This window comes from Peromyscus maniculatus, chromosome 21 (assembly GCF_049852395.1).
Source record: "Peromyscus maniculatus bairdii isolate BWxNUB_F1_BW_parent chromosome 21, HU_Pman_BW_mat_3.1, whole genome shotgun sequence".
NCBI lineage: Eukaryota > Metazoa > Chordata > Mammalia > Rodentia > Cricetidae > Peromyscus > Peromyscus maniculatus.
Genome location: NC_134872.1, coordinates 7697133 through 7720115, shown reverse-complemented (window position 1 = coordinate 7720115; position 22983 = coordinate 7697133). Strand labels below are relative to the sequence as shown.

General features: G+C 49.1%; 3 protein-coding genes across 3 annotated transcripts in view; 2 read left to right on the top strand and 1 right to left on the bottom strand.

Annotated features, from left to right (window-relative positions):
- Tbc1d22b (TBC1 domain family member 22B) overlaps positions 1–19601 on the bottom strand; it is a 58660-nt gene extending 39059 nt beyond the window's left edge. The window contains exons 1-2 of the mRNA XM_006983079.4: positions 19387–19601; positions 497–553 (exon numbers count right to left, since the gene is read on the bottom strand). Of these exons, the coding sequence (XP_006983141.1) occupies positions 497–553; positions 19387–19442 (113 nt within the window). The 5' untranslated portion in view covers positions 19443–19601. The remainder of the gene's footprint in view (positions 1–496; positions 554–19386) is intronic.
- Positions 19602–19719: 118 nt separating this feature from the next.
- Positions 19720–22983, top strand: part of Tmem217 (transmembrane protein 217) — a 25379-nt gene continuing 22115 nt past the window's right edge. Inside the window, exon 1 of the mRNA XM_006983080.4 lies at positions 19720–19817. The gene's annotated coding sequence lies outside the window, so the exon portion shown is untranslated. The remainder of the gene's footprint in view (positions 19818–22983) is intronic.
- Tmem217b (transmembrane protein 217B) overlaps positions 19745–22983 on the top strand; it is a 34019-nt gene continuing 30780 nt past the window's right edge. Inside the window, exon 1 of the mRNA XM_016001628.3 lies at positions 19745–19817. The gene's annotated coding sequence lies outside the window, so the exon portion shown is untranslated. The remainder of the gene's footprint in view (positions 19818–22983) is intronic.

The window sequence follows — 22983 nt, the reverse complement described above, 5'->3', positions numbered from 1 at the left end:
CAGCTTGGCTTACAATACACAGTAAGATCCTGTCTCAAGAATCACCCCTTCATGGGGCTGGAGAGGTGGCTTAGAGGTTAAGAACACTTGCTTTTGTAGAGGAACTGAGTGCAGTTCCCAGCACCCACATGGTGGCTCACAATTGCCTGCAACTCCAGTTCCAGAGGATCCAGCTTTCTCATGTACCCACAAGGTGCATATACATAAACTCAGGCAAACACACATACATACAAATTAATTTTTCAAAAAACTGCTCCTTTGGCCAGGATAGTGGCGCACGCCTTTAAAATTCCAGCACTATGGAGGCAGAGGGAGGTGGATCGCCGTGAATTCGAAGCTAATACACAACGAGAATCTTCAGAGGGAGAAGATTGCTCCTGGTCCACCCAGGGCAGAGAAGCAGCTGGAAAGGCCAGACAGGAAACATCACCTCAGCACCTAGAGGAGGCGGCAGCGGGTGAGGGAGAAGACAGTGAGGGACAAGGTCTTGACTTACTTTTTAGTGAGCCGAGGATCCAGAGGCGGGTGCTGAGCTCCATACACGGGCTGAATGCTAAAAGCAGGGGAGGACATAAGTTAGTGAGGACGCTAAATGTGCCAGCTGAGAACCTGATGTCACACTGAGCTCTCGGACTTGGAAGAGTAGCCTGCTTCCAAAAAAATGACACCCAAGTCCTTCCAAAAGACAGGAGCCTGCCCTTCGAGACCACCCTGAACAACGCTCCTTTTCCCGGGGGAAGTCCCAGTGCCGCAGCGTTCCTGACCAGCAGGCAGTCCTGTCTTTAGGAAAAGCCGCATGGCCTGCCCAGTGAGACGCCTTGGCTGGAAAGTGCCTGCTGTCCACCCCCAACGATCAGTCTAAGTTGGTGAGTGGTGGTGCGTCTGCAATCCCAGTATTCTCACGGCGGCGAGAGGGGAGAAGACAAGAGAACCGCCTGGAGGGTCACAGGCCAGCCAGCCAGGGATACACAGCAGGGCAGGACAAGAAGGTGGGAGACAGAGGCACCCCCGGAAAGGTCCTTTGACTGCACATGCTCCACGGCACCCATTCCCCAACACACGGTAACAGTAAATCAAATAAAGGAGGGGGCAGGAGAGACTGCAGGCTGTAGAGCCAGGGAAGGCAGAGCTCCAACTCCTGTGCTATCGGCCATTCCCGCTGTGGCCCTGCAATAGTACTGGATTCCTCAGAGGCCACCTTTTCACTGTACAGCGAGGACTCTGAAGCCGACCTCTAGAGAAGAGTGGGTCATGCTTCCCCAGGCACTTCCGTGGTGTGACTTTTCCTGGAAGATGGGAATGATGAACAGCCCTTCTCCCCGGACAGGACATCAACCCGACCCAAGGGAACCATCCCACCCAAGTCCAAGCGAGCGGGTGAGCTAGCTGCCCGGCGTTACTCACAGAAGCATGGTGGCTCAAGGGCTGTGGCGTCACGGAAAGCCACGCTAGCATGGACCCCTCATGAAAGTGCATACCTGCAGAGCTCTGCGCAACTCCCAGGCTGCCCAACTGGAGACACTTCCCTTTTCCTGGCCATAGCTTACTGTTTTCGTAAGCGTGGGGAGCGGGATTGTGAATCCTGCAACTTTCTTACCTTTTGAGAGAGTTTGTAAACTGTGTACCTCCCAGAGTTTTAAGGACCCCCTGGCTCCAGGAGCTGATGTTCCGAAGGGGGAAGCCTACATAGCACCTCTATTAAGATCTGCTTAAAGCCGGGCGGTGGTGGTGCACGCCTTTAATCCCAGCACTTGGGAGGCAGAGCCAGGCGGATCTCTGTGAGTTCAAGGCCAGCCTGAGCTACCAAGTGAGTTCCAGGAAAGGCGCAAAGCTACACAGAGAAACCCTGTCTCGAAAAAAACAAAAAAAAAAAGAGAACTGCTTAGACGTTAAAAACCTCTTTTCCATAAACTCCAGTTCTGCTAAAAAGCAATGCCAACAGTACCACAATGTGGCCATCTCCAGGAGAAATGAGAGATGTATAACCTAAAACCAGTACTTTCACTCCCAAATAGCTATCTTTAAAAATAAAGCTGTTGGCCAGGTGTGCTGGCACACCCCTTTAACTCCAGCACTCAGGAGGCAGAGGCAGGTGGATCTCTGTGACTTTGAGGTCAGCCTGGTCTACATAGAGTTCTAGGCCAGCCAGAGATACACTGAGAGATGCTGTCTCAAAAAAAAAAAAAAAATGTTTATATGCATGGGCGTTTTGCCTGCATCTCTGTCTGTACACCACTTAGGTGCCTGGTGCCTAAGGCAGCCAGAAAAGGGAACTGGATCCTTTGGAATTTAATTTACAGACAGTTGTAGGGCACCGTGTAGGTGCTGGGAACTTCTGCACCATCTCTCCAGACCCCTCTCCCCAAATACCTACCTTAAGAAAAATGCACAGGCATGTGTATCAGGAGGCCTATCTAAAACTCTTCTAAAGCCGTGGTTCTTCTGAATCTCCAAGGAGAAACACCTTAAACGTCCCCCTACACTGACTATGGAATAAACCATAACATGTTAATAGAACATCATGTACCAGTGACACTAGGAAATAAGCCTGGGAGTAACAATGTGACTCCATCTCTAAGCGTCTGAGCGAAAGCTAGGTCTACAGAGTGAACACTGTATCTTTCCCTTCTGGGTGTGGCCCAGGCCTTTAATCCCAGAACTTGGGAGGCAGAGGCAGGTGTATCTCTGTGAACTGAAGCCCAGCCTAGTCTACAGAGTGAGTCCCAGGCTAGCCAGGACCACATAGTCTCAAACACAAAGGAACGGCTAACAAAAAAGGATGTGGCTCTCTACGGAAGGGAGGTGTAGGGGACAAAAAAGAAAACCAGGGGCTTCTGAGAAGTGAATACTTCTGTTCATGTTGGTTATCCATCAGGCCATTACACCACACATCTGTGTTTCATGTACTTTTCTGTGATGTAATATGTCACAATAAAAACGACCTAAATTTTCAAGACGGATCAGATAAAGAAAGGCACCTGCTGTCAAGCCTGAGGACCTGAGTTCAAGCCCAGGACTTGCAGATGGAAAGAGAGAACCAATTTCTGTAAATTGTCCTCTTAGTCCACACATGTATCTTGACATGTTCACACCCACGCACATACACAATAAATAAATAATTATAATCAAAAAAGAGTAACAATTACTAGAACACATACAATTTCCAAATGACTAGATTATATACATGTAGGCACAGTCTAGTCCATAATATGAATTTTGTTTTCTTATTTATTTTTTTGAGACAGGGTTTCCCTGTGTAGTTCTGGCTGTCCTGGAATTCGCTCTGTAGACCAGGCTGGCCTCGAACTCAGAGATCCACCTGCCTCTATCTCCCAAGTGCTGGGATTAAAGGCATGCGCCACCATTGTCCAATGAAAGATTTTTTTTTAAAGATTGAAAAGAAAACTCAGACCAAATGTTAGTTATTCTGATAACTATAAATGACCTGAATTGACTTTTAAAAGAAAATAGATCTCTATCAGCAGGAGCTAGTTAAATAAAGCACAATCATCTTACAAGACCAAGACCAGTCTGTCCCACAGACATGAAGTAAATGCCTACTTAACTGCAGAAGACGCGGTGTTATTCAGTACTCTCTAGAGGAACATGAGTCTACACATAAAGGAAGGGATGGATTAGAATGGCTACAGGCTGTGCCCCAGCTAGTCCACAACAGCTGTCTACCAACTGGAGGGCCAAGAATCCAGTAGTTCAGTCCACACGGCTGGATGTCTCAGCTGGTCTTGAGCAGACTCTAACGTCAGTGAAGGAATGGACTTGCTCACCAGAGCAAGAACAAGCAGGCCGAGAGAGCAAGCTCCCTTCTTCCACACCCTTTACAGGCCGCCAGCGGCAGGTGTGGACCAGACTGGAGGCAGACCTTCCCGCATTCTCAGCAGAGGAATATCAAAAGGCTGAGAAACAAAGAAATGTTCAACATCCTTAACCAGAAGGGAAATGCAAATCAAAACTACTTTGAGATTCCATCTTACACCTGTCAGCATGACTAAGACCAATAACACAAGTCACAACTCACGATGGTGAGGATGTGGAGCAAGGGGAAACCCCTCCATTGCTGGTGGAAGTGCAAACTTGTACAGCCACTATGGAAATCACTATGGTGGGTGATTCCCCAGAAAACTAGGTCTCAATCTACCTCAAGACCCAGCTACACCACTCCTGGGCATGTACCAAGAGGTACTCTGTCCCACCACAAGGACACTTGCTCAACTAGGTCTCAGCAGCTTTATTTGTAACAGCCAGAAAGTGGAAACAACCTGGATGTCACTCAACTGAAGAATGCATAAAAAAAAATGTGGCATATTACACAATGGGGTATTACCCAGCTATTAGGAAAAAATGAATTCATGAAATCTGCAGGCAAACGGATGGACCTGAAAAAAAAATGATCCCAAGAGAGGCAATCCAGACCCAGAAAGGCAGACATGGTCTGTACTCACTTCTAAGTGGACATTAGACATAAAGTAAAGGACAACCATGCTACAGTCCACAGACCCAGAGAGGCAGACATGGTCTGTACTCACTTCTAAGTGGACATTAGACATAAAGTAAAGGACAACCATGCTACAGTCCACAGACCCAGAGAGGCTAAGCAACAAGGAGGGATCTAGGGGGCATGCATGGATCTCCCTGGGAAGGAGAAATCCATTTTTCAGATGGACTGGGTGTGGGTGTGTGGTGATATTTTGTTTGCTCTCTAACAAATAAAGCTTGCCTGAAGATCAGAGGGCAGAGCTAGCCATTAGTTAACCATAGAGGCCAGGCCATGGTGGCACACGCCTTTAATCCCAGCACTAGGGAGGTGGAGACAGGAATATCAGGTGGGTGGAGACAGGAGCTCACTCTTTCAGTCTGAGGATTCCTTGAGGTAAGAAGTCTTCCTAGTGGCTGCTGTTCAGCTTCTCTCATCTTTCAGCTTTCACCTGATATCCGGCTCTGGGTTTTTATTATTCAGACCAATTAGAATGCGAGCTACATGGGTGGTGATGGGAACAGGAAGGATCAGGTGGGGGAGGGACGGAGGGAGGGAGTGAGTACAGGGAGAGACAGCTGGAACAGGGGGGGATCTAGGGGGAGATGTGGAAACCTAGTACAGTGGAAACTCCTGGAACCTATGCAGGTGACTACAGGGAAGATTCCTAGTCATGGAGGATATGGAGCCTCAACCAACCATCTTCAGGTACTTGGCAAGGCTCCAGTGGTGGGACCAGGACACCAAACCAGGCATAAAACCTTCAACCCACACCTGTCTGGCCTGCAGTATGTGCTGGGGCAATGGTGGCTCAGAGCTTTGGGGAGCGGCCGACCAATGACCGGTCTAACGTGAGGCCCAAGCCACAGGAGGGAGCCCATGGCTGACACTGCCTGGATGTCCAGGAACCGGAAGGTGGATGGTTTAGGGAACTAGGGTAAAACCAAACACCACTGACAAAACCCAACCAACCAACCAACCAACCAACCAACCAACCAACCAAACCCCAAAACAACAAAAAGTCAACGGCGTGACTCCTGAGGACATTCTGCTACACTCACAGACCTGCCTGGCCCAACTGTCCTCAGAGAGGCTTCCCCCAGCACTGATGGGAGCGGTGGCAGAGAGCCACACCCACACATTAGGCAGAGCTCAGAGATCCCAAGGAAGAGGGGAGGAAGGATTGTAGGAGCCAGAGGGGTTGAGGACACGACCCACAGAGGTGACTAGGTAGGGCTCCTGGGGCTCCCAGAGACTGAAGACACAATCAGAGAGCATGCACAGGTCCGCCCTAGGTCCTGTGCTATGGTTGTTTAGCTTGGGGTGTTTGTGCGACTCTTAACTGGGAGTGAGTGGGCTGTCTCTGACTCTGCTGCCTGCTCTTGGGATCTTTTTCCTCCTACTGGGTGGCCTCATCCAGCCTTGATATGAGGCTTTGTGCCTGGTCTTATTGCATCTTGTTATGTTCTTGGGAGGCCTGCTCTTTTCTGAAGTGAAACAGAAAAACAGTGGATCTGGGGAAGAGAGGAAGTGGTGGGGGGGATCTGGGGAGAGTGGAGGGAGGGGATGCTGCAGTCAGGATGCATTGTATGAGAGAAGAATTTAAGTGGGTCTTCTCACTTCAAATGATTTAACTTAAAAAAAGTTGCAGCTAGGCAGAGGTGGTACATGCAGAGGCAGAAGCAGGCAGATCTCTGAGTTTGAGGTCTACAGAGCAAGTTCCAGGACAGTCAAGGCTATACAGAGAAAACCTGTCTCAAAAAAAAAAAAAAAAAAAAAAAAAAAAAAAAAAAAAAAAAGCCAGAGCCCCCCCCTCAAAAAAAAAAGAGGAAAGAAAACAAGGGGGGGGGCCCTCACAGGTGTACCCAGCATTTGGGTTTAGTTGACTCCAGATGTGGTCAACCTGACAACCGAGAATAATCTCACAGATGCAAAACTGTAAGGACTCCGTAGATTTTGTAAAACTATTAAAATTAAGGCGTGCTCACATATTTGTATCTATGATACAAGGGACACACCAGCAGCAGTGCTTTGGTGGCCAGGCTGCAGAGCGGGGCAGGCCTCAGGGAGAGCGGTCTCCCTGTAAACCGTGCGCCTTTGTGTGCCTTTGTGTGCCTTTCTGTCCTAGTGGCTTCTGGAGGCGCCACCTTTACAAGACACAAACCAAGCAATCCTGACAGTGGTGAGAGGCTTTGGCTCAGCTCCCGGTGGGCGGTGAGCAGGCTGTGGGTGGGGCCGCACACAGGAGAACTCAACCCAGCACATGCTGCCAGGAGACCCTGGCTCGCTTCCTCCCTCTCTGTGTACAGTTTAATCTTCACCCAGTGTTTAGGAAACAGAACCAAGTCTCTTTCTGAGACTTACTCATTTTTATTCATGTGCCTGCATGTGTGCCTGTGTGTGTGCCTGTGTGAGCATGTATGTGCCACGTGCATGTAGTGCCCTCAGAGGCCGGAAGAGGGCATAAGATCCTCTGGAACTTGAGTTAAAGATAGTTGTGAGCCCAGGCACTCGCTCTATGAGAACAGTGAATGCTCTTAATCACTGAGCCATCTCTCCAGCCAAATTCACCCAGATTTCTGTTTCTTGTGACAGAGGAAATCCGTAAGATGCTTTCAAATAAGAATGTGGGCCGGCCAATCCTTTCCACATGATATCATTCTTACTTTTTAGAGCAGCATAGGAGATGTTAGATATCATCGTGACAGTTTCCAACAAAGTGTCCACACTGTTTCTTTTAGTTCAGAGGGAATCTTCTCCCCTGTGAGTCTAAGTTCTGGACATTCTGGCCCTTTCAGCTGTGAGAATGTCGACTCCCTGGACCTCTCTGGAAGATTACTAAGTGATTCATCCCATATGCTGCCACAGAAGCATTACCCTGAAAGGCTGTGCCAGTGTGTTCCTGGCACTTCCTGGGCAGAGGAAAAGGACAGGAAAAAGCCCAGAGGTACTAGAATACAGGGAAAGTCTAGCTCACAGAGGGAGAGAGAGGGAGGCTTAAACAAAAACAAAAATTAAAACCTAACCACTGAGACCCAGGGGGGTCATGGGTTTACATTTTAATGTCTTCAGAGTCTTAGACTCAAGCACTTGAACTCCCAAGTCCAAAGACCTCTGCAGTCCAACATTAATGCTGGACAAGGCAGGAGGCTCCCACCAGGCCAGTTAGGTTAGCTGACTGGATAAAAAAGGAAGATCCTCGGATCCTCTCGAAGAAAGGAGACCCAATCGTATGGGCCTGAGGGCCAGAGGCCATCAGCCATGAGGAAGAGGCTCTTCTGCTCCAGGAGACTATTTTTCAAAGATGCTGGCCGATGTGCTGGCATAGCCAGAAAGGCTGAGATAAATGATGGGCCTCAGCAGCAGAGGCACTGGAGCCCTAATTGAATTTGTTAGGGTGTTCTTGAACTAGACCATGATGTATCTGAACCAGGGATAGTTCGTATAATAAATCAGTTTGCTGAACCTCAACAAGACAGGTGGGGAGTTAGAAAAGGAGAAGAAATCGAGATTACCGCAGGGGCTGGACCAAGACAGACTGCAGAGCAGGAGAGCGAAGGTGCTCATTCACTGACGTCATAATTCACTTGTGAGGGGCCTGAGAGAAGCCTCAGTGGTTCACAGTGCTGGCTGCTCTTCCAAAGGTCATGGGTTCAACTCCCCGCACCCACATGGTAGCTCAAAACTCCATTTCCAGAAGACCTGACACCCTTTTCTGTCCCAGACATACACACAAAATATATATTTTTTTAATTTTAGTATAATAATTCACCTATGAGCCTGTGCCAACCAGGCCCCCTGAGAGCCCCACACTCAATACCAGGGAAAGCTGGTCTCCACTCAACTTTTTTTTTTTTTTCCCAGAGCTGAGGACCGAACTCAGGGCCTTGTGCTTGCTAGACAAGCACTCTACCACTGAGCTAAATCCCCAACCCCTCCATTCCACTTTTATTTATTTATTTATTTATTTATTTATTTATTTATTTATTTATTTATTTATTTATTTATTTTTGAGACACAGAGTTTCTCTGTGTAGCTTTGCGCCTTTCCTGGAACTCACTTGGTAGCCCAGGCTGGCCTCGAACTCACAGAGATCCGCCTGCCTCTGCCTCCCGAGTGCTGGGATTAAAGGCGTGCACCACCACTGCCCGGCTCCATTCCACTTTTAAATTGACATTCATCACTGTGGGGGTCAGGTTGGGTAGCAGCATACATCTGTAATTCTGGAACTCGGGAAGCTGAGACTAGCCTTGGCTACAGGGAGTACACCAGGTCAGCCTAGACTACAGTATGAGATTTACCTCAAAGGAAAAAAAAATCTTTTTGCTCAAAGTGTAAAAGCATTTTATCACCATTTTCAGACAAAAAGCAAAGTACGGGGAAAAAATAATAAACACCCATGAAGTGAGGGTCTGGCTTCATGTTAACAGCTGCCGGATTTCCAGCCTCTGAGGAACACAGGTCACTAGGGAGACCACTGATTTCTGTCGCAATCCTTCCCCACAAGCCAGCCCTCCCTCAGGGACCCTCAGTCCATTCGCACTCTTCGTTTCACTGATCTCTTTCCTTTACTGTTAGTGTGTGCTGTGTGTGTGATTCTGCCTGTAAGTACAGATGCCATGCCACGTGGGTGGAGGTCAGAGAACAACTCTCAGGAATTATTCCTTCCATCATGGGTTCTAGGGATCAAACCCAGGTTGTCAGGTCTGTGGAAGTGTGGGAGCAGGTCCCTTTCCCACTGAGCCCGATCACTAGACCTAATTAATGTCTATGTGTCTCCTTTCTTCTCCTTCTCCTCCTCCCTCCTCTTCCTCCTTTTCTTTTTCTTGTGATGCTGGGAGATCAAGGGCTTCAGCTCCCAGAGACAAGCACCCTAACATGGGCTCCAGGCCCAGCCCAGCAGGATTCCTCCACACCTGGCTGTTTTCACTGAGCCACGTGTTTCCGCCCAGCTCCACGGTCACTTTATCTGATTACAAGTGTGACATTTGCTTAGTGGAAAAACTGGAAAGCCGGTCACTTGTTGGTCTTCAGCAGGGGAGGGAGGCACCAGTGCTGAGCACATTTTCAGCTTCTGGAAAGCTGTGGTCTCTGTCTGTGGCTCCCTCCTGCCGTGGTAGAATGCAGCACACACCAGCAGGTGTCTACTGTCCCGAGTGGGTAGGGTCAGAACTCACAGACCTGGGCTCTGCTTAAGCTAACTGTTCTCTAGGAGAGCTGAAAGCCAGAGACTGGCATGCTGCAGCCTGGAGGACACCCCACACACTCTGACAGACAGCACGAAGCCAAGGGGCTAGCCTCTGCCATGCACTGAGAAGACAAACCCACAGAAAGTGTAGCCAGGTGTCTTACCCACTTGCAGTAGTGGGAAAACTTTGGTGGGGAACCCAGCAGGTGTCTGGTGCTGACACGGGAGCTGAGCAAACACTGGAGCAGAGCTGTCCGTTTTAAATGCCAAGGCATTGGCAACAGGACTCATTTACACGGATGCTCCATGGAAACCTGCCAGACCCCAAGATTCGCTGTTTCGGCGAGAATCAGTACTTCCCAGTCACTTACTTTATCAGCAAAAACATTTCCAAGCCCAAAATGGGATGTAATAAACCTAACCAGGCAAACTCCAGCCATTATGCTGGTCTCCTGTCAGATTCCTAAATGCTATGAAAAATGACCAAATCGACAGGGAGAGATTTTATTTAAAAATACACGAGTGACCATGTACTTCAAGACTGGCTACTTTTCTCAACGTTTTCCTTTTTCAGTGTGGGGGCAGAACCCAGTGCTGGGCAAACGACCACATCCGAAGCCCCTCAACTTCTCAATAACAACTTTTTTCCCTATAGTCCAGACCGTTCTTGAGCTCCTGATCCTCCTGCCTCCACCATACAAATTCTAAGATTCCAGACAGTGGGGGCTAGCACCTTAACTTCTATTAATACTAATAATGACTCCCGTGACCTTTTTTTTGTGGAGACTCGGGTAGCATAGGGTGATCTCTAATTTCACATGTAGCTGGTCATCCCACTCACCTCCCCAGTGCTGTGATTACAAGCATGTACCACACATGGCTTTATGTGGTGCTGGGGGCTAACCCCAGGGCTTCCTGCACACTACCCAAGCACTCTACCAACTGAGGTATGCCCCAGCCCTCACTGACTTTAATGGCCAGCCTTCGGGGGCTGGAGAGACGGTTCAGCTGGTAAGAGTACTGGCAGCTCCTCCAGATGACCCAGACTCCAATCCCAGCACCCACATGGTGGCTCACAACTGTCTGGAACTCCAGTTCCAGAGGATCCAATGCCCTCTACTGACCTCCATGGGCACTGCATGTACGTGGTGCACAGACACACACAGGAAAAGCACCCATACACAGAAAATAAAAATAAATAAAATCTCAAAAAAAAAAATTACTAACAAGCTTTTTGCTTAAAGGAAAGAGAAGCCGTTCCAGCAGGCCTGGAGATAAGCATATGGGGTGACCCAGTTCCCCTCTTTGTCTCTCCTATTCCTTGGACTGCAGAAGCTGCTCTCATAACAACCAGGACTGAGGGGAGTGAGAAGCGCACTGACAGGGAGAGCTCTGGGCAAGGAGTCCTCAAGTCTGCTCCATGGCCTCCCACCGGCCTCAGTTTTTGTTTTTTGTTTTTAAGATCTTACTTTTTAAAAATTATTTATTTTTATTTTATGTGCATTGGTTGAACCAGGTCCTCTGGAAGAGCAGTCAGTGCTCTTAACTTCTGAGCCATCCCTCCAGCCCCTGGCCTCACTTTTCTGATCTAAAGGGTCTTAGCTTCAAGTTCTAGCATCTGGTCATTCTGCCACACTCGGCAGCTCACCCAGGCACAAGAGAGTCCATCTTCTGTTCCTGCCCCCAAATCTGCTCAACAATCACACCTGGTGAGTGGGAGCTGATGAGTGAATGCAACGATCACCTTCAGAACTGGTCCAGACCTTACAGCTCACTCAATCCAAGCCCCATTCCATAGATAAGGAAATCAAGTATGGCGGAGATCAGTATTTTGATGTGGTGGTTTGAATAGGTATGGCCCCACAGACTCATGTGTTTGAGTGCTTGGCACACAGGGAGTAGGTGTGGCCTTGTTGGAGTAGGTGTGGCCTTGTTGGAGGAAGTGTGTCACTGGGGGGGGGGGGGCTCTGAGGTCTCAGAAGCTCAAGTCTTGCCAGTGTGTCGCAGTCTCTTTCTGCTGCCTGAGGATCAAGATGTAGAACTCCAGCTCCTTCTCCAGCGCCATGTCTGCCTGCACACAGCAGTGCTTTCTGCCTTGATAACAGACTAAACCTCTGAAACTGTAAGTCAGCCCCAATTAAATGTTTTCCTTTGTAAGAGTTGTTGTGGTTGCCGGGCTGTGGTGGCGCACGCCTTTAATCCCAGCACTCGGGAGGCAGAGGCAGGCGGATCTATGTGAGTTCAAGGCCAGCCTGGGCTACCAAGTGAGTTCCAGGAAAGGCGCAGAGCTACACGGAGAAACCCTGTCTCGAAAAACAAAAAAAAAAAAAAGAGTTGTGGTCATGATGTCTCTTCACAGCAATAGAATACTGATTGAGATAGAAGTTAGTACCAGGGAACGGGGGATTGCTGTGATAGGCCCGACCATGCTTTTGTCTGGAGGAATTTGGACTTTGTGTTAGGAAAGCAATGGAATGCTTTGGGCACTGCTGAATGGGCCATCCTAGTGCGAGCATGGAGGACAGTGGTGCTGAGGGTGATTTAAACCATGGGGGCCTGGCTCAAGAGGTTTCAGAAGAGAAGAATTTTAATATGTTGCCTGTAGAGTATTCTTGTGATACTTTGGTGAAGAGTGTGGCTGCTTTTTGCCCTTGTCTAAAGTCTGCCTGAGGCTAAAGTGAAGAGTTTTGGATTAATTCCGTTGGCAGAGGAAATCTCAAAACAGTCTAGTATAGACTCTGTTGTGTGACCATTAGTGTTAACGTTAATGAAGATTTATCATGAAAAAGAACAAACTGAGCAAGGAAAATCACAAAATGTACAGATTGAGGAGAGAGGGGGCACCAGAAAATGTAATGGAGCTAAATCCTATGTTCAAGAAGATAAACAGATTAAAGAAAAGCTGGATGTTAAATGGAATAAAGGGAGTGGTGACCTCAGGGCAAGATCCCACTCAGCTAAGCTTCCAACTTGTGAGAAGGAATTAAAGAACAGCTTAGGTCCAGGCATGGTGGTGCATGTCTTTAATCTCAACACTAGTTTGAGGCCAGCCTGGTCTACAGATCTAGTTCCAGGACAGCCAAGTTTACAAATTTAGGCAGTGAAGGAAACCATTGAAAACAGGAAGCTGGTGAATATATACTTGAACAAGCGGGCCATGCTCCAGCCTCAGCAAGCAGCAGGATTGGCAGCTTCAGTCACATGGTTCTGGCCTTAGAGTCAAGTTATGAAACCTCCCTCCACAACTAAGGAAAGCTGCTGAGGTCAGGTGTGTGTCAGGGGTGTCCCTGCATGGAGGCCCAGAGAGGCATGAAGCTGTGAAGAAGCCTGGATTTCCTTGGAGACCCCAAGATGCTGGCAATGCCAGAGTCATGCATGGGATACCTGCCGAGGAGAGCTGCTATCAGGGAGTGGAACCAGCCCAAGAGAGAGAAGTGTGCTGCAGTCATCAAAGGCTGGGGAAAGGAGCTGGAGATCTGAAGAGCGCTTTGATGTCAGACATGGAGGCCCAGAGTTCGGAGTCTGCCCAGCTGGTTTTTGGTTTTTCTTTGGTCCAGCGTTTCCGCACTCTGCTCCCTTTCCTCCATTTTGGAACGGTAATGTACACCCTGTGCCACTGTTTGTTGGAAGTATGTGATCTGTGTTTGGTTGGAACCTCCAGCTCACTCCTGCTTCATATGGAAAGCCCCATTCTTGTCTCTCTTTCTCTCTCCAAACCCCACCCTCTCGGAGAATCTCCAACAAAGGGAAGGTACCAAAAAGCCCATTCTGTATTCTTGGTGGCTATGGCAGCTCCTCCCCTGAGGCTGCCAGCCACGCAAGTCCCCATCTAAAGCGGTCAGCTTTTGAACATACTTGGGCACGAACCCAGCTTGTGGCAGACACATCATCACCCCTCGCCTACAGCCTACATAACCTCCCTGCTTTAGTTCACCCATGTCATGTGGCTTCTCTGGCCTTGGGAGTTGCTTTTACTTTTTCAATTCAGCTTGACCTGGCTTACTGCATTAGCAGAGAAATTACTGGGGTACAGAAAACCTATTAATCTGCTTTTCATTTTGATTTTATAAGAGATTACAATTAAGAGAATGCATGGATCTCAGAAGAGACTTTGAACTTCAGACTTTAAACACTGTTGAGATTGATAGACGATGCGGACTTTGAAGTTGGACTGAATGCATTTCATATAATGTTATGGCTACAAGTCTATGGGGGCCAGGAAGTGCAATGTGGCGGTTTGAATGGATGTGGCCCCAGAGTCACGTGTTTGAGTGCGTGGCCCACAGGAGGTGGCACTGTTAGGAGGCATGGCCTTGTTGGAGTGGGTGTGGCCTTGTTGGAGGAAGTGTGTCACTGTGGGGGCAGGCTCTGAGGTCTCAGAAGCTCAAGTCTTGCCAGTGTCCCAGTCTCCTTCTACGGCCTGCAGATCTCGCAGTTCCTTCTCCAGCACCACGTCGGCCTGCACACTGCCACACTCCCCTCCATGACGATAATGGACTAATCTTCTGAACTGTAAGCCAGCCCCATTAAATGTTTTCCTTTATAAAAGTTGCTGTGGTCACAGTGTCTCTTCACGGCAACAGACACCTAAACTAAGACACTTGACTTATTTTTTATTATATTGCGTGCACACACCGCCCCCCCCCAACACACACGCCATACATATGGAGGCCAGTGGACAGTTTGGGTAGTCAGTTCTCTCCTTCCACCATGGAGGTCCTGGGGACTGAACTCGGGTCTTCAGGCTTGGTGGTAGCGCCTTTGCCTGCTTCACTTGGCTTCTTCTCTGAAGATCAGTACTTGGGAGTGACCCCTCCTCCCTCCACCTACTCCCTGCTTGGATGATCAGCAAGTCTCTTGGCTCTGAACTCAACTGCTCTTCCCTGCCCCCTGCCAGCTCAGGCCTTACTACCTTGGATGATCAGCAAATCTCTTGACTCTGAACTCAACTGCTCTTCCCTGCCCCCTGCCGGCTCGGGCCTCACTACCTTGCTCACTGTGAGCAGCTTAGTGGTGAACAACTAACTCGCCTCCCCAGCCTGTCTTCCCAGAACTCAGAGGTGGCCCAGCAGGGTTTGGCAACATGTAACACATGTGAGAAAGGTATCTGTCCCAATATCTGGTCACCTTCCTGACACTAAGTGGACAAAAGTGGGAGTGGGGGAGGGTTTTAAATGTCCTGTACCCACTGAAGACACAGGACCAAGTCACTCACTTTCTCAGGTTGGCTAGAATGGGTTTCCCTGATGCTGGAACTAACCCTTGACCTCAGGGGTCAACCACTGAGCTACATCTCCAGCCTTCAGTTTAGTTTTTTGAGACAGGTCGCCTAGCTAGGGAAGTGTCAGAACTGGGATTTTAACCTAGGCAATCAGGTGACAGAGAGTGCGTTCTGTAACCGTGGTACCTGCTGCTTATCTGCCCACACTGACACAGTGACCTAAGCTGAGTGCAGTGGCGCACGCCTTGAATCCCAGCATTCAGGGGCACAGGCAGGTGATCTCTGTGAGTTCGAGGCCAGCCTGGGCTACACAGTGAGCTACATAACAACACATTGTCTGAAAATAAATATTTTTCAGAATGTCTTGAAATCAGGGACAAGAGAGAAGGCTCAGTGGTTAAGAGCACTGGCTGTTCTTGCAGAGGACCTGGGTTCAGTTCTCAGCAGCCATGTGGCACTCTCAATCACCTGCAACTTCAGTTCTAAGGGATCTGACGCCCTCTTCTGACTTCTGCAGGTACTGCACACACACGATTCATTTACATGCGTACAAAACACTCATATATAAATTAAAAATAAATAAATCTTTTTAAAAGTATTTTGAAATTAGTGGTGATGGATGGCCAAAAACATACTTTCAGGATGAATTCCCTGCACACCACTGAACCATATATTTAAGGGTGAATTTGGGGCCGGAACAATGGCTCCACACTTAAAAGCACCCATCACTCATGCAGAGTACCCAAGTTTGGTTCCCAGCACCCACAGGACAGCTCACAATTATCTTTCGTAATTCAAATTCCGGGGGATCCAATCCCTCTTATGACTTCTGCCACCAGCACAGGTGTGCACATGTGTACAGGCATACGTGCTGGCAGAACACTCGGACACTTAAAATAAACCAAGGCTGGCGGCGCACACCTTTCATCCCAGCCCCTGAGAGGCAGAAGCAGGTGCGTCTCCATGAGTCGGAGACCAGCCTGGTCTATATAGTGAGTTCCAGGCCAGCCAAGGGTACTTAGTAAGACAAACTAATTAATTAATTAATTAATCTAAAAAAAAAAGAGTGAATTTTTTTTTATCTCAGTAACATTTTTTAAAAAAAGAAAAACATGGGCTGGAGGGATGGCTCGGAGGTTAAGAGCACTGACTCTTGGCTAATCTTCCAGAGGTCCTGAGCTCAATTTCCAGCAACCACATGGTGGCTCCCAGCCATCTGTAATGGGGTCCGATGCTCTCCTCTAGTATGCAGGCATACATGTCATAACACTGTATACATGATAAATAAATAAATCTTAAAAAAAAAAAAAAAAGAAGAAAGAAAAAGAACGCTTCAGGGCTAGAGAAATGGTCAGCAATTATGAGCACTGGCTGCTCTTAAGGTGACCCGGGTTTGATTGCCAGCAGCCACGTGGTCACAGGGTCCCAGAGCATCTGATGACCTCTTGTGGCTTCAGTGGGCACCGCAGGCACACAAATGGTGCACAGGGTTACATGCACAGCAAACACTCATACGCAACAAAATAAAATTTTAAAAATATTTAAAGAGCTGGGCATAGTGGGAGGCCTGGGGAAGCAGAGGCAGGCGGACCTCTGTGAGTTCAAGGCTAGCCCTGGTCTACACAGTAAGCTCCAGGCAGGACTACATAGTGAGACTGTCTCAACCCAAACAAGGAGACTTTAAAGGACGCTCCGTTTGTTTTTAATTTGGGCTATTCTAGCAAACTTTCCATTTGTTGTCACTAAAGTCACTCCATCGGATTAAAGAGCCTGCAAGTCACCGCCGCGGCCTGAACTGGAAGGAACTCCTCTGACCTTTCCCACTGTAAAGAAGAGAGAAGCAGCTCCGCTTCTACCCTGCTGGGACCCTGCACATGCTCACTCATCTGCCGGCCCGGGAGAACCTTTCTCTTTTCCCGACTCACGAGAGTTCAGGTGTCAGAGTTCTGTTCCGGAAGCAAAGCCCCATCTATGGGAAAGCATCAGCTTCCCTCAGCAGCCCTGAGCTTGGGGCGCTCTGCTCAGTGCACAGGGGACCACACTTCCCCCACCCGGCGGGTATTAAAAATGTTCATGGATCATGGCAACATTTTTATGCCTCGATAATGAACAAGACAAACAACTAATACTGGGGGGAGCTGAGAAGCATCCTTTTAACTGTTTACTTGCTCTAATAACAACAGTACGATTAATAATGACTATTTATGGAGCAAGTACATTGTACTAAATAAACACTGTCGTGGTTCTTTACAAACAGGGCATTTCATTTAGCCTTCATGTAACCCTGAGGGAAGTGTTTTTATTCCCCACTTCACAGATTAGGAAACTGAGGTCTAGACAGATTGTCAATCATACAGTAAAGAGAAGCTGAATAACAACAACAATAATAATAACCTGGACTCCAACGTTCTTGCTTCTACTGCTCTGTTTCAAAATGAAAAAGGAAGCCAGAGATTTGAAGGAACTGAAGAGTCTTCCTATCTAGCAAAGGTAATGTTTTCTGGCACATGCCTTTAATCCCAGGACCCGGGAGGCAGAGGCAGAGGCAGGCAGATCTGAGTTTGAGGCCAGTCAGGTCTGCAGAGTGAGTTCTAGGACAAAGAGAGCTACACAGAGAAACCCTGTCTTAAAAACAAAACAAACAAAAAACATGGCTCAGCAGGTAAAGGCACGTGCTGCCAATTCTGGTGACCTGAGTTCAATCCCTAAGACCCACAGGGTGGAAGCAGAGAACTGACCCCACAAATTGTCCTCTGAACTCCACATGAGCACTGTGGCATCGCACACATCTACACACACACACACACACACACTAGATAGAATAGTAAATGAATAAACATAATTATTTGAAGTAGTGCTTCCAGTAGAAGAAATAAAGAAAACACAAGACCATTAATGCACCACATCCGGCAGTCTGAAGGGACAAAGACCACCCATCCCCCACTGTCCTCACCACGGCTTCCTGATATGGCCATTTTTCCACTGATTATTGTATTAGGATATCAAAATGTAATGATCCCTCCCTAGCAAACTCACAGAGAACAGTCGACACAGCTGGAGAACTCACACAAGCAGGAAGGAAAAGAAATCAGTGGCAGGAAGTGAAGCTTATCTGAAAACACAGAGTGTCACCGTACAATGTGAGAACACTGTACCCCCACAGCGCTGGCACCCCCACAGCGCTTTAATCCCAGGCTACCTTTGCCTCCCCTGGTATTACAGTACTATGTGTTGCTAAAATCTGCTCCCTGAACTTTCTCCACGTGTCTAATAAGTTCCACAGCTGATACGGACTTGACTCTTAGTTCTCTTTTGCTTGAAGAAGAGGGTGGCGTGGGGGCCGTAGCTCGGTGGTAGTGTTTGCCTTGACCAGTGTGAAGAGAGACAGGGAGAGGAGAGGAACAGGAGGAGGAAACAGAAGAGAGAGAAAATTGGGGAGGGAGGAAAGGAGGGGGGGAGAGGGAGAGTGGGAGAGAGGGAGAGTAGAAAGGGAAGCGGGGAGGAGGTCAAAGGATTGCACCTGAAGGAAGAGACATGTGTCAATCAATCAGGAGCGAGAACAGGCGGGGGACACGAACACATCTTAACACCAAGCAGCCTGAGGCGGACAGAAATCTTCGATTCACTAGGGAAACACAAACTCCTTTCGCTTTTCAGGACACAACCCAAAACAAACCGAACCAGTCAACCAATGGCAGACTGGTGGACGGACAATTGCTCCCAATGTCAACAGACAACCAAGACGGGAAAAGAAAAACTTGAGACAAGAAGTTGCTTGGGAGGCCTGCTCGCCACCAAAGCTGAGGAATAAAGAATCCAGTGCACGTACACAAAAAGAACAGTACTTCTCAGGGGGAAGAGGTTAACTGGGCTGCACAAGTGCCTGGAGAAGGCCACAGGAGCAACCCTCCATCCTGTGCCCACCCCGTAGTAATGTCTAGGGAGAAAGGGCCAACTCAAGGCAAAGTGAGGTCAGGCTTGAGAATACCCCTCACTGTCCTGGCTCACCCCCCTGCCGACCTGGCCCCAGGCTCTCCCACCAGCACCCCTGGGGAGTCCACAGGGAAGACAGGAGCGCGCTGGGCTAGGGGACCAAGGTGGCCAGGGGGCCACCCTCACGCAAGCAGCCCACCGGTGCTGTTGGGGACCCCCGAGGAGCTCTGCACAAAGTGGGAAGCGGCGGTGCAGGTGGGGTCCTCCGAGGCCAGGCGGACGGCCGCAACTCACCCAACTCCACCGGCCCTCACGCCGGGTCCCCGGACACCTCCCAGCTCAAGTTCCCCGCCCCCAGACCCCAGTCTGCACCCCACACCCAAGCCGGCCAGGCTCCTCTGAGAGACAGCTGCTCCAGCCTGGGCGACCCCGACACCAGCCCCCCCCCGGCCTCGGGGCAGGGGGGCGCCCCGAGCCCGCGGGATTCAGGGATCAGGATCTGGAAGGCTTCGGGTCCAATCCCCACTCCCCTCTTCAGCGTCCTGGGCTCACCTCCCCGGCAGCTTGGCGCTCCTCTTCCAGAACTGCTTGCTGTTCTCGGCGGCCATCGCTCCGGCCCGGGGGGAAGGCCTGGTCGGTGGGTCACGGGGGCGCCCCGCGACAGGCCCCCGGGACCCCGCAATCTGAGGGCCCCAGCCCAGGCCGCTTCCCCGCCGCCGGTCACCCGCTCCCAGCTCCTGGGGGCGCCATCTTGGATGTGGGCACTCCCCCCCCCCCCCGCCTCCCCCCGCCCAGCGCCGTTGCCATTGGTGGGCTGCGCAGGCCGGTGGACGGATGGACCAATGAGGATCCGGGATCCTGCGGGCCGCTGAAGCCCCGCGGCAACGTCACGGGCTGGGCACACAGGTGGGCCGGGGAGGCGGGGCTTAGATGGGCAGGAAGGCGGGGCTGAAAGTTCCTACTCAGTGGAAGCAGAGAAGCAGGTAAAAAAAAAAAAAAGACCTACTGGGAAGGCGATGAGACTGTTGCCTTTGATGGGCTGAGGTCCTGGGTCTCTTGCGGGGTGGGAGGGGGGAGGTAAGGAGATACCATAACATTTATATACAGAAATCTTTAACCTACAAGTAAGTGATAACTGTAAGACCGCTTTTGAACGTCTCCCTGCTCAGTGGTACCCAGGGTTGTTACTCCCCTTCCGTTCCCTTATGACCCCAGTGTCTTAGAAGACAGGTTTGGCTGTAGCCCGGGGTGGGTAACTGTGGCCTGAGTAGCAGTTGGCTCATCAGAACCTCCCTCTCTTCTGCTAACTGAACTCCGTGCTTCAAAGTGATGTAATCCCTCCTTCGGGTCTCACTCTTCCTGGTTACGAGGATCCAGGTACTGAGAAATCATGCTTAGGAAATACTCTTTCCCCCTCCTAGTTCAGATTTCCAGGTACCATTTCAGCCAAGGATGTCGGACATCTCCATGGCACCAAGGAAGAAGATGAAAGATGTACCCCTTCCCAGCATCCTTAACTCCCATTATTAACCGATTATAAATCTCGACTTGCCGGGCGATGGTGGCGCACGCCGAGGCAGAGGCAGGCGGATCTCTGTGAGTTCGAGGCCAGCCTGGTCTACAGAGCTAGTCCAGGACAGACTCCAAAGCTACAGAGAGAAACTCTGTCTCAAACAAAACAAAACAAAACAAAACAAAACAAAAAAAGGAAAGAAGTCTTTCCCCTTTAGATTCAGTTTTCAATATAATTATGACTCAAAATGGGATCCATCTTTAGCATTCATGTTGTCCCCTTTGGGTGTCATGTTCATGACACCTCTTTTTGAGTGTTTCTGCCCTAGGGCGATTTGGGGGTAAATGGAGGGAGGGTACTTCCTGCTCCAAAGAAGTTTTTGTTCAGACAAGGGACTGAGGACGTGTGCAAGTTGCCCATTCCATCCATCCCTCTACTACCACACTAGGGTTTCTAAATATTGAAAAGTTTTTTTATTTTTATTACATCTATGTGTGTGTGTGTGTGTGTGTGTGTGTGTGTGTGTGTGTGTGTGTGTCAAGTGTGGAGGTCAGAGAATAACTTGCAGAATTCTGTTCTCTCTTTTCACCGTTTAGGTCCAGGGAATCAAACTCAAGTCCTCAGGCTTGGCAGCAAGAACATTTTACCCACTGAGCCATCCTGCTGGCCTAACATTTTGGAAAATTCTTAAGGATCCTTCTTCCCCCACCCAAAAAAAATGACCTTCTTTTGTATGTTCTCTAGCCATATCTTTCCACATAGATATTACTCCAGTTTTCAAGCTTCTCTTGCTTGCTAATTTTTAAAATAATAGGATTGTGAGCCTGGAGAGATGGCCTAGGGGTTAAAAGCATGTGCTGCTCTTGTAGAGGACCTGAGTTCAGTTCCCAGCATCCACAACAAGTGGCTCACAACTGCCTGGGACTCCAGCTCCAGGGATCTGACGCCCTCTTTTGGCTTCTGTGGCTGTCACCTGCGTGTGGTGATACTCACACACACATAAATAAAAATGAACAGTTTGCTAAAGAATCATAGGGTTGTATGAAAAGGCCCTCTTCTTCTGAACCTTCATTCTTTTATAGACTTCAGCTTATCTTTTTTTTGTTGTTGTTGTTCGTTTGTTTTGGTTTTTTTTGAGACAGAGTCTCTTTGTGTAGTCCTGCCTGTCCTGGATCTCGCTCTGTAGACCAGGCTGGCCTTGAACTCACAGAGATCCACCTGCCTCTGCCTCTTGAGTGCTGGGATTAAAGGCGTCTCACCTGCCAGTACTGCACACCTAAGAGAGGGGAGAGAATTTCCTCGGAGTGGGGGGTCGGGGAACTGAACAGTCTATGCCTTTCCTCCTAAGGTCCCAATAACAAACAAAAGTTTGACTCCCACCAAAGTTCACCTTGGGAAACCAATGAGCTTATTAGACTTACGTTCTGAGAGTGTGAGGGGTGATAGGCAGGAGCGTGGGCGACCCTAAACAGCCACATGGCAAAGTCTGCATGGAACGTGGATACTCACTTCCCCATAGCCACCCACACAGAGCCCCTCTCCAAGACCTCAAAGCCATGTGCAATTAGGGCAGAACTTTAGACAAGGGGCTGGGAGGATCATCTGGACCCTCAGGTCAGCCTCCCATGGCCCTCTCCACTCCCCACTTCTTTCTATGAGGGCATGTCAGCTGCCAACGAACCCATCTGTAATAATCCTTTTGCAAGCAGGTAGCTGAAGTCTCCAAGCCAAAGTCATTTGGCTGTCAGGGTAATGTTGTACAAGAGAAGAATATACTGAAGTCTTGTTGCAGCTAATGTTATTGTCTTTCTTAATATTTTATATGTATTTATTTTTATTTTATGTATATGATTAATGTTTTATATGTATTTATTTTTATTTTATGTATATGATTAATGTTTTATATGTATTTATTTTTATTTTATGTATATGAGTATTTTACCTATACGAATGTACTGAAACTGGAGTTATAGTCGTGAGCCACCATGTGGGTACCGGGGCTTGAACCTGGGTCTTCTGGAAAAGCAGCCAGTGCTCTTAACCACTGAGCCATCTCTCCAGGGTCCTTTGTCTTTATTCCACATGAACGTTTGCTGGCCTTGTCGACTTTAAAGGAGTTAATGTCACACTGTGAATGGTGGTACGCGGCTGTAATTCTAGCGCTTGGGGACTGAGGAAAGGGAAGAGCAGCAAATTCAAGGCCGGCATGGGCTAGGGCTGCATAGCAGAGCTCCTGCTCCGGGGAGAATGGGGGGTGGGGGCGCTGATGTCTGTCTCTGCGTGTGTAGGAGTGAGCATGCGTGTGGGGGAGCAGGCATGTGGAGGCCAACGGTTGATCTCTAATGGCTATCACACCATACTTTGAGCCTGGCTCTCTCTCTGATCCTGAACCTCACAGACTGCCTAGACTGTCCGGCCAGTGAGATGTCCGTCCACCTGTCTCCACCCCACACCCCTGCCCCTAGGGCTAGGGTTACAGACGGATGCCCAGGATCCAAACTCAGGTCCTCATGCCTCCACTTAATGACTGAGCCATCTCTCCAGCGTCTTTGACATCCTGAAGGATAAATTTTCTTTACCTCTTAGGTTCCTTTCCTTGGTTCCAGCTGCCAGTTCAGAGCGCACGATCTTAAAAC